Source organism: Choloepus didactylus, chromosome 1 (assembly GCF_015220235.1).
Source record: "Choloepus didactylus isolate mChoDid1 chromosome 1, mChoDid1.pri, whole genome shotgun sequence".
NCBI lineage: Eukaryota > Metazoa > Chordata > Mammalia > Pilosa > Megalonychidae > Choloepus > Choloepus didactylus.
In genome coordinates this window covers 94283703-94302006 of record NC_051307.1, presented here as the reverse complement: position 1 = coordinate 94302006, position 18304 = coordinate 94283703, and the positions used below count along the sequence as shown (strand labels likewise).

Sequence of the window (18304 nt, the reverse complement as noted above, 5' to 3'; positions counted from 1 at the left end):
TTCTTACACAAACACAATTGAGGTTCTGTTAATAAGGAAGCAGAGAATGGATGTGAAGTAGGAAACCAGCAATGTCTGTCAAAATGTCGTTCTTTAAAATCTACCTACTTGATAACAGTGTGATTATCTTTAGTCTATCCAAGCCATTACATGTCATGTAGGCACATCTGTTTGCTTTTTTTAATGGTAAATTAGCCTTAAGTTTATTTTATTTTTTAAAATGTTATCAATTTGTTGATATATAATTAATGTACAATAAACTGAACATAGTTAAATTTTATAATTTGGTAAGTTTTGATATATGTACAAACCCATAAAATGAGCACAGTCAAAAGAATGAAAATAGCCATCACCCCCAGATGTTTCCTTATGCCCCTCTGTAACCCATCCCTCTGTGTGGTCCTTCCTCTGCCCCAGTTTTATATAAAAGGCACTGTATGTTATGTGCATTTTTCTGTTTGGCTTCTTTTACTTAGTATAATTATTTTCAGGTTCATCCATGTTGTTGCATGTATCAGTAATTTGCTCATTTTTGTTACTGAGTATCACATTGTATAGATATACCACAATTATCCGTTTTCCTGTTAATGGACATTGAATTGTTTCCAGTTTGGGGCTATTACTAATAAAGTTGCTATGAACATTTGTGTACAAGTCTTTGTGTAGGCAGGTGCTTTGGTTTCTCTAGTGTAAAAAATACTTAGGAGTGGAATGACTGGGGTATGATAGATGATTATTTAGTTTTCTAAGAAACTAATACGTTGTTTTCTGAAGTGGTTGAACCATTTTACATTCCCACCTGCAGTATTTACGAGTTCTGTTTCTTTCACATACTTTACCAATATGGTAAGGTATAGTTGGTTTTCCAATTTTAGACAGTCTAATAGGTGGGTAGTAGTATTTCATTGTGGTTTTAATTTGCATTTGCAAAATGCCTAATGATAACAAATACCTTATCATCACAGTACCATCATATAGTTGTACATTCATCACCATAATCAATTTTTGAACATTTTACTTATACCAAAAAGAACAAAAATAAGAATAAAATAGAAGTAAAAACACCCAAATCATTCCATCCCTCCCATCCCCCTATTTTTCATTTAGTTTTTGTCCCCGTTTTTCTACTCATCCATCCATACACTGGATAAAGGGAGTGTGAGCCACAAAGTTTTCACAATCACATGGTCACACCAATGTAAACTATGTAGTTATACAATCATCTTCAAGAATAAAGGCTACTGGGTTGCAGTTTGGCAGTTTCATCTATTCCAATACAACTAAAACCTAAAAAGGGTTATCTGTATAGTGCATAAGAATGCCCCCCAGAGTGACCTCTCAATTCTATTTGAAATCTCTCATCTACTGAAACTTTATTTTGTTTCATTTTGCTTCCCCTTTTTGGTCAAGAAGATTTTCTCAATTCCACGATGCTGGGTCCAGGCTCATCCCTGGGAGTCATATCCTGCGTTGCCAGGGAGATTTACACCCCTGGGAATCAGGTCCCATGTAGTGGGGAGGGTCGTGAGTTCACCTGCCGAATTGGCTTAGCTAGAGAGAGAGGGCCACATCTGAGCAACAAAGAGGTTCTCTGGGGGAGACTCTTAGGCACATAAATTAATTTTATATATGATGTTAGGGTAGGATCAAGATTCTTTGGGGGGAGGGGATAGTGCATATTATCTTGTTCCGTTTATTGAAAAGATTATCCTTTCTCCCATTGAATTGCCTTTGCACTTTGTCAAAAATAAACTGATCATGTATGTGTGAGTCTGTTTATGGACTCTATTCTGGTCCAATGACTATGCCTTTTTTTCCACCAATATTTCACTTTCTTGATCACTGAATCTTTGAATCTTGAAATAACATGGTATAAGTCCTCCAATTTTGTTCCTTTTTATCAAAGTTGTTTTGGTTATTTGCGGTCCTTTGCATTTCCATGTAAATTTTAGAATCAAATTCTCACTTTCTACAAAAAGCTGTTGGGATTTTAATTGGGGTTGCAGTTGGCTCTGTGGATCATTTTGGAAAGAATTGACATCTTACCAATTTGAGTCACTGATTGATGAACATTGTATATACCTCTCCATTTATTTAAGTTTTTAGTATCTCTCAGCCAGTGATTTGTAGTTTTTAGTGTACAAATCTTTCACATCTTCTTGTCAGATTTATCCCTAATTTTCATATTTTTGTGTTATTGTAAATATGTATTTTTTAAATTTCAATTTGATTGTGTTTTGCTAATATATAGAAATACAATTGAGTTTTGTATCTTGATCTTGTAGCCTGCAACCTTGCTAAACTCACTTATTGATTCTAGTTGCTTTTTTTGTGAATTCCTTAGAATTTTCTATGTAGGTAGTCATGCTAATGTTATTTACCATTTTAGTTCTTCCTTTCCATTCTGTATGCCTTTTCTTTTTCTTACTTGCTAAACTCACTTATTGATTCTAGTTGCTTTTTTTGTGAATTCCTTAGAATTTTCTATGTAGATAGTCATGCTAATGTTATTTACCATTTTCGTTCTTCCTTTCCAATCTGTATGCCTTTTCTTTTTCCAATCTGTATGCTGGGATCTCCAATACAGTGTTCAGTAGATGTAGTGAATTTAGACATCCTTACCTTGTTTCTGATGTTTGGGTGAAAGCATTCAGTCTTTCACCATTAGGTTTCATGTTAGCTATATCTTCTCATAGATCTAGTTTATCATGTTAAGTAAGTGTCCTTGATTCCTAGTTTGTGGAGTTTTTATCATAAGTGAATTTTTCATATGCGTTTCTACATCTATTGAGATGATCATGTGTGTGTGTATGTGTGTGTGTGTATGTATATATATTTGGTGAATTACGTTGGTTGATTTTTGAATATTAAAGTAACCTTGTATTCATGGGCAAATGAGGTTTAATAGATTATTTCTTTCAAGAGACTTGTCCATTTTATCTAAGGTGTTGAGTATATTGGCATAAAGTTCGTTATATTTCTTTAATGACTGTAGGGAATGTAGTGATGTCCCCCCACTCAATCCTGTTACTGGTAATTTGTGGCTTCTCTTTTTTTCCTGATAGTCTGGTTAGAGACTTACCAGTTTTATTAATCTAAAAGAACCAGGTTTTAATTTCACTGAAATTTCTCTATTGTTTTTCTGTTTTTTTAGGTCATTGATTTCTGTCCTTTTTTTCTGCTTAGTTTAGATTTAGGTTTAAATTTCTTTTTCTAGGTGGATATTTTGTTTTTTAAGGTAAAAGCTTACGTCATATTAATACTTAAGATCCTTCTTTTCTAATATGAGCTATTTAATTCTATAATTTCCCTATAAGTACTGCTTTAGCTCTATACCACAATTTTTTCTAGCTGTCAGGATAACTGGTAAATGGAATTTACCAGCTGGACATGCTTTCTTTTGTACATACAAGATTCTATAGGTAAGGAATCGGAGGAGAATGGACATTCAATAGGAAACTAATAGTGCCTGCCATGGAGACAGTCTTTAAATTCAGTCTACATGCTGTGCGATGTCATTTGTTCTAAATCTGTAGTTCTTTCATGTCATGTGTGCATATCTATTTGCCTTTTTTTTTTTGTGGTGGTAAATTAAAAAAATAATACAATTTTTCACCAGATGAGTGAAAGCCTAAAAGAGGTTCCTTTAATTTTTTGTTAGCAACTCATACATTTTTATTATAGAATATTTAAGCATATTCAAAAGGAGAGGGAATTTATTGAAATTTTATTGTTGTATGTGTCTGTTACCTAATTTCAATAATTATCAACATGTGACCAGTCTTATTTCATCTATACTGCATCATTTTGAAGCAAACCTGGAAATCATTGTTTCATTCACAGATACTTTGGCATGTATCTTTAAAAGATAATGGCTCTTTTTTTGTTTTTTAAACGCAATCGGAATACCATCATGCCCTTTAAAAATTGGCAGTTTCTTAGTATCAACAGTATATCCACTGTCAATATTTGGTTGTCTTACAATTTTTTTCTATAGTTTGAGTCAGGGTCTAAATAAAAAGCGTTCCACTGAAGCAACCCATGTTTTTGTGACTCCCTAAGTTTGATGAAATCTGTGACATCAGAACTTTACCAAGGAGAAAACCGTAGAAGTTTGCATTTCTCATAACCACAATAAAAGTCTACATTGTAATTTAAACTGAGGTGAACATAATTGTTGTTTTTTCCCTGTTTTGTATAGTATTTTATTTTGTTTTGAGTGTTAGATATATGACTCTTAGATTTTTTGAGAAATGATAGTTTCTTTGTTCAGTTATTTATTGATATGCGTCTGTGTGCCAGTGATAATGCTAGTTGAGTACAGTGGCCAGCAAGGTAGACATCACTCTCTGTTGTTTTTAGTCATTTTAAATAATACTGTCTTGGCTTTATATTTTAAATATTAGTTCCTGTCTTCTTCTGGGCAAGGAATAGTAGATATACTGTTCTCCTTGATTTTGTTCATTTTGATGCCACAAAAATTACCTACTGCTTGTAGCATCATTGTGCTAGGTGTTATAAAATGTTTTTTGGCGTTTTTTAAATAACCGTTTTAACTTGGCTGTGTAAGAAAAGGTCCTTGCCCTTACATAGCTTAAAATTTAGTAGAAGAGAGATATTCAGCATAAAATTATAATGGCTACCTATTATATTTCTTATGCCCTGATTGACTTGACTAATAATTTTTTGGTTTAACTGTTGTTGCTTGTTTCTTTCCATCTATGTTTTATGGCTGCATCTCACAGGAGAGCCTTATAGATGCTAGTGAAGACAGCCAGCTAGAAGCTGCCATCAGAGCCTCCTTGCAAGAGACACATTTTGATTCAACACAGACAAAACAGGATAGTCGCTCAGATGAAGAATCTGAATCTGAACTTTTTTCTGGCAGTGAGGAGTTTATATCCGTTTGTGGTTCCGATGAAGAAGAGGAGGTAGAGAGTCTTGCCAAGTCCAGAAAGTCTCCCCATAAAGATTTGGGGCATAGAAAAGAGGATAACAGAAGGCTACTGACTGAGTCTCAAGGCAGGACTGAGCCTGGAACAACCACGAACCATCAAGGATTGCCAGGCATGGATTCAGAAATAGTGGAGATGTCACCTGAAAAATCAGATGGAATAGTGGAGGGGATAGATGTAAATGGTGAGTTATATATTAAACTTAACTTTCCTTAAAACTTGAATATTATGGAAGGGATTGCTTTATTTATTTAAATTAGTCTCATACCCTAAGCTCCTGCATCTTTTTTTTTTTTTTTTTTTTTTTTTAATCCTCCCTTTAGGACCAAAAGCACAGCTGATGTTGCGGTATCCAGATGGCAAAAGGGAACAGATCACTCTCCCAGAGCAAGCTAAATTGCTAGTAAGTGTATCTAATTAGTAGCTTTTACTTGAAGCAGAAGACCTAATTAATTAGGCTGAGTCCAGTGAGCCTTACTTGGTAATCCTTAGAAATACCTGTTAGATATTTTGTCTGACCTCTCACTGGAAACTCACCTATGGTGAAGCTTAATTCTAATACTTTATTTCCTTTTTGGATTATCTTAGGTAAGTCGCATAAGATCTTTTCCACTCAAGGTTTTTCTATTCTATGATTTTATGGAATAGAAACGCCACTGAAGTTATTACCTCTGGAAACGAGTTGGGCTATTTGAAACCATAGTAGGGCTCCTGGGTTTCCTAATAGGTGGAACTGCAAAGTGGTTAAGAACCACTATATTTTTCTCATGGGACCCATCTGGTTTGCCCCATGTCATTCTCTGTTTCATACCATTCTCCTTTCTGTATACTGGGAACTTTCATTTACTCCTCATCTTGCATCTCTATCATGGTAACATCTGAAGTCCACAGCTGACAGGTCTTCCTCCGGGTCTTTTAACTCTCAGATAGTTAGATATCACTTAGCCCATGAATGAATCCTCCTTGGATTGGGTCCCCATATCTGGTCATTAGCTGTGGCTGGGCGTGGTTAGGCTGGCTCTTAAATTCTGTGTGACTGGAATGAAATTAGGGTTTGGCCATTGGTGCTGACAACTTAGACTATTTCCTGGGAATATTGAAAGGGAATGGGAGATGAGACAATGGAGAGCATGTATAGATCACTTTTTTTGAGAAGTTTAGTTGTGAAGCTGGAGGTAAGAGTGGGCAATAATCAGAAGGGGAAAGCGATTGAATGAGTATGTTTAAGCCTAATGGAAAATATTTGTAGAGAAGGAGATGTTGAAAATACCTGTAAAAGAGAAGTTAGTCTGCATTGCAGGGTTTCTGACAAGGCAAGAATAGAAGGGATCCCATGCACAGGTGGCAAGATTGGCCATAAGTAGAGATGAAAGACATATCTTTCCTGATCAAAGAAAGGAAGGAAAACTGATAAAAAATGAGGTTAATAATTTTATAAATAGCAGTTGGGTTTGTTTACTGGGGAGATAGGCAATAATAACCCTGTATATTTCAGTAATCATTTAATGGCCCTAAATTATTGGATACATTGTCTTCCCATTCAGAGGCTTATGTTGGCTCTTCCAAAAGGGTAATCTTCAGTTATCTGGAAAAATAAATTTCATATTTCATCTGATAATGATAAAATGAATGTTATATATTTAATTCATTAATATATGCTTTTCTTTTATTTCGGTCTAACAGCTTTGCCTTCTCTTGTTTTTATAGGCTTTGGTGAAGCATGTCCAGTCTAAAGGTTATCCAAATGAACGTTTTGAACTTCTCACCAACTTCCCTCGAAGGAAACTGTCTCACCTGGACTATGATATTACATTACAAGAGGCAGGCCTCTGTCCTCAGGAGACTGTCTTTGTACAGGAAAGAAATTAACACCATGGCCTGACCTCTCTCAGCTTACCCCTTTTTTCCCTTTTCCTGTGAGATACCATGTCACTGGGTATGCATTTTGGCTCAAAGGACCATAGAGCCAAAATTGGGCAAGCAAGTCACCTGCCTTCTCTTTTATTTCTTGCTCTTCTATAATCGGTCTGTTTTTTCTTTCTCCTCCCCCCCCCCTTTCTTTCCTCTCTCTTCTGTTTTCCTCTTTTTCTGGCTTTTCTTTGTTCCTTTCTCTCTTTCTTACCTAATCTGGTGACCAAATGGAAGTATAAAGATAAGATTTCTTCTAGAACTGGCAGCAGAAAATGTGTGTTTCAAGAAATGGTCTCTTGCACAGCACTTTTTGGGGATCAAATAGTATGTTACTCCTCAGACTTCTTTGGCAAAGGAATGGCTAAATTCAGAATAAGAACCGTCTCCCTTTTTCGTGAGTCCCATTTTTAGAAGGAAGAAAACATTCTCTAACACATTTCATTTCGTTCTGTTTTGTTTTTATGTAGGAAGTATCACGTAACAAAGTGTCCAGACTTTTGTTTACATGGACAAAGCTCCCCTTATAAGTATTGCTTATCATATTAAAATACTTTTTACCCCCCAAAGGATTTCCTCCCTTCCAGCTCCAAGATTTCCATGATACGTATTATTGACAAAATGAGTGTTAAATGTAGGGTGAGTAGTATGGGGTAGCTTTCAGTGTCCTAGCCTGAGACAGCTTCCTTCATTATTAACTATAAACTATATTGATCCTGCTAGCCCTGGAATGGACATTTAGTGAGCAAATTGTGGTAACTGGGACAGGAAGGCATTTGCTGTGTTTTTCCAGTACCAAGGCAGTTGTTCAATAATCATGCAGTAAAATAGCTTGTAATTGTAACCTCTGTGGTTATTGATTGTCCTATGTGTTTTTGGGCATACTTATGTATGTCCCAGGGGAAAAAGAAAAAGATGCAGCTGAGAGTTGCTAACCATGTACTTTGGTTAAAAATGATGATTCATTTTGAACCCTGGTTAGAATAGTCTTTAAAAGGCTCTGGTGACTAATGAGCTTTTATCCTCATGCTGTTTTCTTGCAAAAGATATCAAAAACGAAAGACTCCCTAAGGGGAAGACCTTTAAACTCAATTCATAAGACACCATTTAGTAAGTGGGAGGAGGGGATTAGCAGTAATTTTCAGATGTTGTGGGCTTTTTCTGCCAACAAAAGCCACTTTCAAATTGTAGTTGGTGAAAGCTTTTTCAGTGTTATTTAGAAGAGACCATCTTGAATCTGTATAATAGTGTTTGCTTAGCTTCACTATATGCTCAATTCTCATTTAGAACTTCAAACAGAATCTCTAAAGGAATTGTAATGATTCTAGTGGCAAAATCGGAACTTTAACTCATGAAACTGTAATATAGAAAGGACCTATTTTGTCAGTTGGGGAGTTGGATTGATTCTTCTACTTGAGGAACATAAATTGCTCTTGCTCAGAGACCTGTACATTCCCATCTACTCTCTTGGCAATTAGAGGGTTAAAAAGAAGATGTATATCTGTTGCTAGTACACAATTATAGAATATGGTTTCTAATGGTTGGCTTTTGAGGGACCCTCCCTAAAGAATGAGTTATGTATCTCCTCTAGGAAATCATGGAAAATTCTGTTTATTCTTCAGTGAGTCCTTATGAATTAATGTTCTTACCTTTTTCTAAGTCTGTGTAAGTGCTTATGTATAAGTATATAATTGTATAAATATTTATAAATATATTTATATAATTACAATGTCATTTATACCTTGAGTGGAAGTTCTCTCTTTAGATTGGTGACTGGGTAATAGCCCTCAAGGCTTAACTAGAAGCTTCTGATTTATTGAGGAAACATAGATTTTATGGTAATTCTCAGTTGTATCTCTGACCTTGGATAGATACTTGCTTTCTGAAGAATACTATCAGTGGTGCATTAGGGGGTAAAATATTGTTGGTAGTAAACAAAAGCAGGGGTCAGAAATCTAAAAATTCAGGGAGGCACAGGGTAAGAAGGCATATGCTCAGCTTTGGTGCTGTGATAGCACCCATCTCCACTCCCAGCAAAGTCACAGCTAAAGCCCACATCTGTCAAAAATGTGAAGTCAAGAATTTTCCCTATAGGATTCTGTTTCATCTTCTTACCTATTAACTTCTGTTTATAAATATTCAGAGAGCCAGAGACACATGTTGTTTGATGATAGGGTATAGTTCTTTTTGATAAGTTCAGCCCTGGCATATCCATTTATGAGAAACCAAAGTGAATTTTTCAACTTGGATTACTCTGAGATGACCAAGTATATATATGTATGTGTATATATAGAAAGTGATTTAAGCATATAAAAGAGACAGGACATGTGACATTCATCTAACTTAGATATAATGGGGTGTTCATAGTAAAGGGTGTAGAAGATTTTATTTTATTTTGAGGCAGGAGTAAAATTATCCTGAAGTTGATAGAGAAGACCATGTGAGATAGATGTACATGGTAAGAGTGAATAAGGAATACTGCCTTGTTCAAGAACTTAATCCACTTAGAAAAGATTTATCCTAGTTTGTCTCACTCCCGTTTGTCTCACTCCCTTTGCAAGTTCCGTTGCTCTTTGGGAAAGAGGTTTTATTGAATAGTTTGGATGAGATCAGTAAAATTAGTTTTTAAAAAAAGTCCTTATAGGTATTGGGAAAAGCTTGAAAGATCGTTCAAAAAATGGGGAGGGAAAGAACAAGATAGAGATTGAGAATAAATGAAAAGAGACAAAGGGAGATGAAATGAAAACTGGCAGGACAAAAGTGAAGAGAATACTTTTTAAATTTGATTCAGGAAAGAACCAGTGAAGAGAAAGAATGGTGCCAAATAAGGAAAAGAGCAGGGAACTGATCTTGAGTAACTAATACATGCTAGGTACTTCATATGCATTATCTCCTTTAATCTTCCTAAGAACCCTGCAAAATGTGTTTTTCGTATTTTATAGTTAGAAAAGAAAAGTGAGGCTCAGAGAACTTGCTATGGATGTCACAGCTAGTAAGTGAAAGAATCAAAATTGGAATCCAGAGTCCATGCTCTTTTCACTCTGCCATGCTGTATTCTCTTACAGTGGGGGAATAATTTACTCAAAAGGTTATCTTTCCATTGTTTTAGCTCTGTAAATTATCATTTGATTTTATGTATTTAAAGCTAGGGAAAAGTTGAGATAAAGCTTGTGGGATTTACCACATGCCTATAAATTCTTATTTATGCCATTATTTTGAGGGGCTAATTATTAATTGCTTTTTTAAAATGACACGCTGATGAAAATGTGAAAGGGAAATAGCTATATGGCATTATTTGCCAAGAATAAATGGAAAGGATGAAAAAGTTTTTATCAATTTTTGTAACCATTTTTTTCAGAAAAGATAAAACTATCTTCTATATCCCATCTCTACAAGATTATTGAACCCTGTATGTGTATGCTTTTAAATCCTTTATAAAATTCTACTTCCTCGACTCTACAAGTCAACAGTTATTTATTGAGCCCTTATTCAGAGTTGGAAATGTTTTGAAATCTTAAATCTGGTTCTTGCCTGTTATCCAGCTGGGGAAATGTACTACTCATGAGATAATTGGAGGACATATAAATGCTTATCTTTCTGGGGCTGAATTATAATTACAGTAGAAATTTAGAGTGGGGCAAGAATAGTGTGGGTTTTAGTTAGGAAAGTCTTCATCAAGAAATGACTGGAAGGTGGCAGACACTAACTACTAGACTTAACGTAGGCCTTAAGTTGACCAATAAGGCATACCCAGTACCCAAGCAGGAAAGTATTGATCCTAGCACTAAAGATTCTTGCCTACCAAGGATCTCAGTTGGACACAGGGAAGATACCAGTGGGAGCCACTTGCAACTGAAGAAATGAAGGAAAAATTTAATTTCTTTATCCAGCAGCAAACTAAATGTATAGTATATTACATATGATATGTGGAAAGGGCACTATATGTAGGCATAGGTGCACGTAAGTAACAGCACTGCTGCTAATTAATTGTGTTATCTTGGCAGGCCTCTTTTCTTCTGAGTCTCAAGTTCCTCATCTAAAAATGGAAAGAATTGGACTAGATCAGTAGTTTCAGTCCTTTCAAGTAAAAGGACTCAAATTTAAAATTTGCCTGGTGTAGGGTAGAGAATTAATAGAGTCCCTCATGATAGTATTAATCTTATTAATCCCATAAATGGAGAAAATGTAAATGTACATATGGAATTGCAGACCTCTTGCAGTAACTCTAGGGACCCACAGATTGTAAACCACTGAATTGGATTATCTCTGAAATCCTCCACTCTGAAATTTTATTTTTCCTTGTCTCCCCTTTATATATTATCCCTATAGACAATTTGTTTGCCTTTTTTCTGTATTCAGGTATCCTTTGCCCAGTTAACTTGATCTAACCTCACTGTGATGATTGAAATCTCCAAAAAGGAGAATGTGCTAGTTATTTCTAGATCTTTTAAACACAATTCATTAATTTTTAAAACGAACGCTGTGTTCCTAATCAGTATTGAGTATGACTGAAATTTAATTAATGAGAACCAAATATTTCACTGACACCAGAGTTAAATTTTATTCTATAGGTGTGCTTAGAAACAGCATTTTACTGGCTGGGCAGTTGTTGGAAGATTGAAAATATTTCTTATCCTATAGAGTGTATCTCCATTGTATCATCTACCCTCGTCTTTTTTTGGAGGAGGATGTGCCTTTCATTCAGCTGCTCAGTAGCAAATACCGGGATGCAGGTTGATGAATATGAGTAAGGTCTTATATAAAACCAAATGAGAATAGGAGGAACCAACTCTTATGATGAATATGGCAGTTTTCTGATAACGCTAGCCTTGATGAATAGGCTACTTAAAGACAGCTGTGTCTATGAATATTCAGCTTCATCCTTGCTTAGCATTTTATTTATTGTCTTGCTGTGAAAACCTTAATATTACATGGAACATATTTTAGAATATTGGCAACAATGTTCTTTAGTCCTGAAAATAACCAAGGAAGAATATCATACCAATATGTTGATTTCTCCTTTTAAGAAGCGATTTTGGCATTTCAGTGACGATTATTTTGGTCTTTGACTCACCTATGTGTTAATATTACTAGAGAGACAAATTAGAATCAAGAGTGTTTTTCCAGAAATTTTGATAGGTTAGTTAGTTTTCCCATTAACTGAACTCACGTGGTTACATTATTGGATGTGATGAAGACAATCTTATTAGAAAATCTTTTAATCCTACTTTCTCTTCTCATTTCTCTAGTCTCGATCTTTGGCATCCATTCTCTGCAAGTTAATCATTTTTAACATAATTGGCATTTAAGGAATTCCATATTTAAATGTGTACCACATTGCATTTTTTATAAAGTAGTATACAAGGGAAGAATTTGAGGCAAAAAAACACAAAATCTCCTTATAGCTCATTTTCTCTCTTAAGGAGAATTCTCTCATTCCAAATAGAGAATGGCTAGCTCAGTGATACCCCTACCCCTTTTCGATGTACAGAATGCTACTGAATTGCTTAGAATTTCAGTTTTCTTAAAAATCTGTTTTGGTACAAGCCTTTGTTTGCCTGATGATCTCAAAATAAACTTGGGCAATCCAGTGTGAACTGCTTTAATAAAACATGATTTAGCATTTCTGTAATGAGGTATTTCTTGAAAAATGTCCAGATTCACTTAATGGTTAGAGTTGCAAATACCAATGGTAGTATTTTGCCTAAGAATAACCACATATTAATCTATAAATATAAGTTGCTTTGGTTTATTTAATTCTTTGGCAACAAAAAGCAAGTTTTTGTTGTATGTCTGATGATATTTCCTCTAAAGAGATCGAAATCCTCTGAGATTTTTATATCCTATATAAAGTCACTTGGATTTTCAAATAGGAAGAATAGACAAGCTAAGCTGAATTGAACATAAGTAATATTTTATCTCTATCAAAAGAAGTTAATAGTCTAACTGCACTACTATGAAACATTCATATATTAGATGTGATAAAATGGGAAATATTACAAATCATTTGATAAATTCTGGTCTGGAATTACATCCTCCCTTTCTTAAAATCTTTTTATTTTCTTTTTCATAGACCCAATATGGGAGTCTTAACTGTTACAGGAGAGATTGTTGATGTGGAACCATTCCCTGCTATTCTCTTTTTCTCTATCAGGGAAGAAGGCTTTATAGTACATGTTACCAGGATCCATTTCAAGTTAGTATCGTTGGAATGTTGATGCTCAGTTGGATATCTTACTGTTTTAAACAAAATTTTACAGTACATTTTTCTCAAAGCTTCTGTGTTCTTAATGGAAAAGATCAATTAATTGGTGTGATTCAAAATATAAATAGGATTGTGACACTAATCATATGCTCTTAATAGCTTAATAATTTATTGCCCTCATATGGAGTGACTATTGCCACCAGAAAAATCCCTTTTTACCTGCTAACTAGAGTGAAAGTAGTACATGACCTCCACTTTTCAGTTGAGTAGCAAGCTTGTAATAGGGGTTGTTTGTCTTACCGTTTGGGAACTTGTGCCTTGTTACTTTCTTAGGTTTGTCCCTTAAGTTTAGAAAGACTTTATAAAACACAGGAAAACGAGACAGTAAAGCTATGAGTTAATCCCCTAGTCTTAGATGTAAAGAAACGAGTACCAGTTGGTGCTAACATGATATGTATTCTTTGAGGGACTTCCATCCAAGCTTTGACGTGAATCTGTTAGATACAATTCTTTACTCCTTTAAGAATTTTTTGTTTCCAGAATGGTTTTCCGTTTGATTATTAACAAATTCTAAGCATCTGGTGTCTTTTTTTTTTTTTTTTTAAGGAAAAAAAACAGAAAACAAACAAACAAACAAAACTTCAACCTCTTAAGAAGCAAAGTCCTTTTTCCAGTAGGTATTGGCTGTTCCATAGTAATTCACTCACAGGAGTGTTTGTAGACTCTGCATGCTTTGTATGAGTTCAGTTTGAACAACGCGTTTTGAATCATCTGGGATGCCCAGTCCTGGCATGTCTTCACTAATTGTGTTTATAAACACTTACCATGTCATTTTCCAAACCTCACTTCCCATCTTATTCAGAGAGGTTAATCAAGGAATGAAATTTGTTTGGGGATGGGGATGGGGGTGGGATGGGGATTTGAGAGAAGTCAACTTGGGGTGTTTGCTTTTAAAGTGTTTCTCAAGCAGTTCCTAACAGTATTGAGAGATTCCCTGGAATGTTTGTGTACTCAGTTTATTCTGGACAAAGTGGTGGTCTTTCTGAGATTTGCATTCTTAATGCAGGACAGGCTCTAAATTTAATCTGTAGTGCAACTTTAACTGTTATCAAATTCAAGAAGATGATGGACAGAGACAGTGCTCCTATTGTAGTGTTTCTGGCAAGTGTTCCCTAAGATGCACATATAGATCTGTTTTCTGGGCCTTTAATCCCATGGTGCTAGGAGATACTTTTTTTTTTTTAATTCAACTCTTCCCAATATCAGGAAGGCTTTTGGACAAGTAAGTAATGGGTAGTTGGACCATCCACCAAATTCTTTAGTTCAGGACACACAAGAGACTCTCCTTTTGCCCAGTAAGTGATAATAAAGGTGCTAGGGATAGCTTAAATTCAAAGGCATGTGGGGACACTAGAAAATCTGAATTTGTAGGAGGAGAAAAACCTGCCATCAGGTAAAGCAGAGCTGTAACTGCTGGCTAAGACTCAGTGGAACTTCCACTTGCTCTAAAACCAGGGAAATCTTAGATAACTGGGTGTGATATATCTATAGATATGTTTAGTCTATAGGTAAATACTTTCTAAATTGAGGATCTCTTTCTCTGTTGGTGATCCTCTAGTTTTGGCTGTACCAAATTGTGGATATTCTTGCTGTATTGTACCCGGTTGCTTTATACTGATACTGCAACTTGAATTGGGGAGGGAGGGTGGGACAGCTGGGGTGGGGGAGGGAGGGGAGGGAAGGGGGGCGCTAAGTCTTTGAAGACGTCAGCTCACTGTGCTGAGAGAGGGACCAAACTCAAGGAAACCTCTGATCTATAAATTCAACTGCTGCATTTTTTTTATAAATACATGTAAATGTCTTGTTGTAATATTTGATCTTGGAAATAAAAAAAAAAAACTTTTCAGTATTAGTTTTTTGTGTCTTATTGTTTTTTCAATGTAAAAATCTCTGGATATTACTTTCACGAATGCAATTCAGGTGCCAAAAGCTTGCCTTTATTCTTCTGTTTAGGACATTGTTATATTTGTTGATAAAGGTGAGTTCATGTTCCCATTGTTAAGTGTGATATTTGCTAGATTTTTCTATCTGTTCATAGTACTGTAAGTTGAACATTTATAGTAAGCACTTTATAAATGTTGGTTGAATTGCCATGAAAACATTGGGATATGTATGTAGCCTTGCTAGGAAAGTAAGATTATATATTTGACGTGTTTGGGCAATTCAAGCATATAGTCTTTCAGATGAGCGATAATAACTAATGACTAATTAAGGATTAGGCTTCTAAGAAACAAGTGAAGGAAAAAAAGTAATTTTAAATTAAAGGGGAAAAAGCCAGGAAATACATTGTGTAGTAGATAGAAGTTGGGATGCCTGCCCAGCTCACAGTTCCCTCGGTGATGAGTTTTCCTCCTTTTGTGAAACCGTTCTTCCCTGTGCTCTGGCGGCAGCCTATCCTGATCGGACTTACCCTTTGCTTTCAAGACCTTGTCTTCCTAGCTACAGGGATTGGTCAAGGGATGGGCATCCTACCTATACTGGGCCGATAGGGTACCTATCCTGTTCCTCCAGGAACAGACCACATACCTGTAGCCTTAACTACCCTACTACGTGCCGGATATTAGGGATGGGTGGTGAGCAAAACAGATAGCTCCTGCCCTCAAGGAACTTCTAGTTGATACAAACAATAAACAAAAGTGTAAGCAGATTTGATTGAATTTCTGTGAAAAAAATAGATGCCAATAGACAATTCTGCTTTAAATAAGAAGTTGGGAAGTTAATATTTAGGCAGAGACCTGAAGGATGAAAAGAAGGTGGCCATTTTTAAGAGTAGGAGGAAAACTGTTCTGAGCAGAGAAAAATCCAAAGGCCATGAAGAAGGGAAGGTACTGAGAGCAGGCCAATGTCTGGCACGTAGAGTCAAGGGAGTGGTACAAAATGAGTAACAAGCCTTAGACCTCACATACAAGGCCTAGACCCTGATAAGGAGCTTGGATATTGTTTGGAGTGCAATTAGAAGCCAAGACTAGAGTAGTGGCAATAGAACCGAAAATAGTGTATAGATTAGATTTGCATTTTAAAGAAATTACAAGACTCTTTATGGGATTTGGGGAAACGGAGGAAAGAAATGAAGAATGACAAGTTTCTAGCAGATGGGTATGTAGTGGTATTATTACTGAGACGGTTTGGTGGGGGATAATTTTGAATGCATTAACTGGTGCTTTCAAGTGGAGTGTTAGACATGTGCATCTTGGAAGAGACGGAGATTGGAGTTAGAGGTTTTAAAATCATCAGTGGGATTTAATACCATGAGAATGGATGAGGTCACCTAGGGAAAGAATTGAAGAAGACTGTCCAGAACCCAGCTCTGGGGATTACCAGGATTAAGAGGCCCAGTCAAGTAAGTGTAGCCAGTGAGAGGAGGAACACGAGTGGGTGTCAAGGGAGCAAAAAGCAAGAATGTTCAAGGAGTTTGGAGTGGCCAATTCTGTCTAATGCTGCTTAGAGGTGAGGTAAAAAGGACAGTGAAGTGTTCATTAGATTTAGAAAAAAGAAATCATCAGAGACTGAGGTATGGTGGAGATGGAAGCTAATTTGAGCAGGTTAAAGTTTGTAATACTTTCCACTAATTAAAAAAAAAAAAAAAAAAAAAACTTCCTCTTCAGCAGACCGTAAGCTCTTTCAACATCTGTCTTCCTTTTTTCTCCCTCTCTGTCCAATTAAGGGAATGTGCATTCTTGTTCAGTTAGCTGTCAATTGAGATGGTGAGCCCACCCACAAGGAGCCTGATTAGTCTGTCACTCTTAACTGGGGAAGACTAGAAAACAGCTGGCCTGATTAGCTAGCTATATCATCTTTTCCCTTTCCCTCCCACCAGTGAATACCATTTTCTTAACTTCCTTTATTCCTTTTTCACATCCCACCTCCACAGGCCACAGTATCCCTGGAATGGAACTTCTATCTATCCTGTTCTCCCAAGCCTTTCAGCTTTAGGAAGCCTTTTATGGCATTAGGTAAATTATTTCCCCATCCCGGTCCCCACTCTTAATTTGTGCCTTGAAACTCCCATTTGCTTTTCTCGAGACATGTCAGCAATAAAGTGATAACTAGTAGCTGTGTCTCCAATAGAGCCAAATTCTAAGAAAATAACACTTACATCCTGTAAAAAGGTAATATTTTAGTCCTTTTGTGGCAGTGAGCAGGGCTCTGTTACCATCTGGACTACCACAAGGACGTGAACAACTTGACCTGAAGCTGACCTTAGTAAAACTGTTTACTGCAATATATAGGTGTATAAATAGGAGTATCTTTTTTTCTAAGATTGATCATTGAATTAATTGTCACAAATTTACCCTAATGAGCAAAGACCTACAGTTGCCATCACCAACCCCACACTAAGTTTGGCACTTAAAGTGATTAGGGCTAAATTCTTTTGCTTCCTGAGCTCCATTTTTAATTTTTTTTTAATTTTTATTTTTTAATTTTTATTTTTTTAATCTTCATTTTATTGAGATATCTTCACATACCACGCAGTCATACAAAACAAATCGTACATTCGATTGTTCACAGTACCATTACATAGTTGTACATTCATCACCTAAATCAATCCCTGACACCTTCATTAGCACACACACAAAAATAACAAGAATAATAATTAAAATGAAAAAGAGCAATTGAAGTAAACACTGGGTACCTTTGTTTGTTTGTTTGTTTGTTTGTTTCCTTCCCCTATTTTTCTACTCATCCATCCATAAACTAGACAAAGAGGAGTGTGGTCCTTACGCCTGAGCTCCATTTTAATGACATCCATATGATGGTGTCAGCTGTGAGATAAACCACTGGGTTGGGCATAGGAATATTTTCTAAAAGTCTTAGTGGTATCTGGGAATCAGCATCTGACCATTCTAAATGCCTAAGAAATATTCTGACCACTGTGTATAAAATCTCTTTTGCTAAGCTGAGATCCAAGAATAGGAGAGAACTAAGTCACTCAAGGTATTTTAAATCCTATTTAATTTTCATAATAAATTTGTGAGACAGGTAGACATCAATTTATAAATGAAAAAATTTTTTTCAGAGTTAGGCTTAGAGAGAGAAAGTCCACATTTGAGTACAAAGAGGTTCTCTGGAGGTGACTCCTACGTATAATTATAGGTGGGCTTAGCCTCCCCCTTACAACTATAAGTTTCACCAGAGCAAGCCACAAGATCGAGGGCTTGACTTATAAAGTAGGGGG

At 35.9% G+C, this 18304-nt stretch overlaps 1 protein-coding gene across 1 annotated transcript in view; it reads left to right on the top strand.

Moving 5' to 3' along the window:
* UBXN7 (UBX domain protein 7) overlaps nucleotides 1-14765 on the top strand; it is a 76976-nt gene extending 62211 nt beyond the window's left edge. The window contains exons 9-11 of the mRNA XM_037837619.1: nucleotides 4746-5139; nucleotides 5279-5358; nucleotides 6663-14765. Coding sequence (XP_037693547.1) covers nucleotides 4746-5139; nucleotides 5279-5358; nucleotides 6663-6824 — 636 coding nt within the window. The 3' untranslated portion in view covers nucleotides 6825-14765. The remainder of the gene's footprint in view (nucleotides 1-4745; nucleotides 5140-5278; nucleotides 5359-6662) is intronic.
* Nucleotides 14766-18304: the final 3539 nt, after the last annotated feature.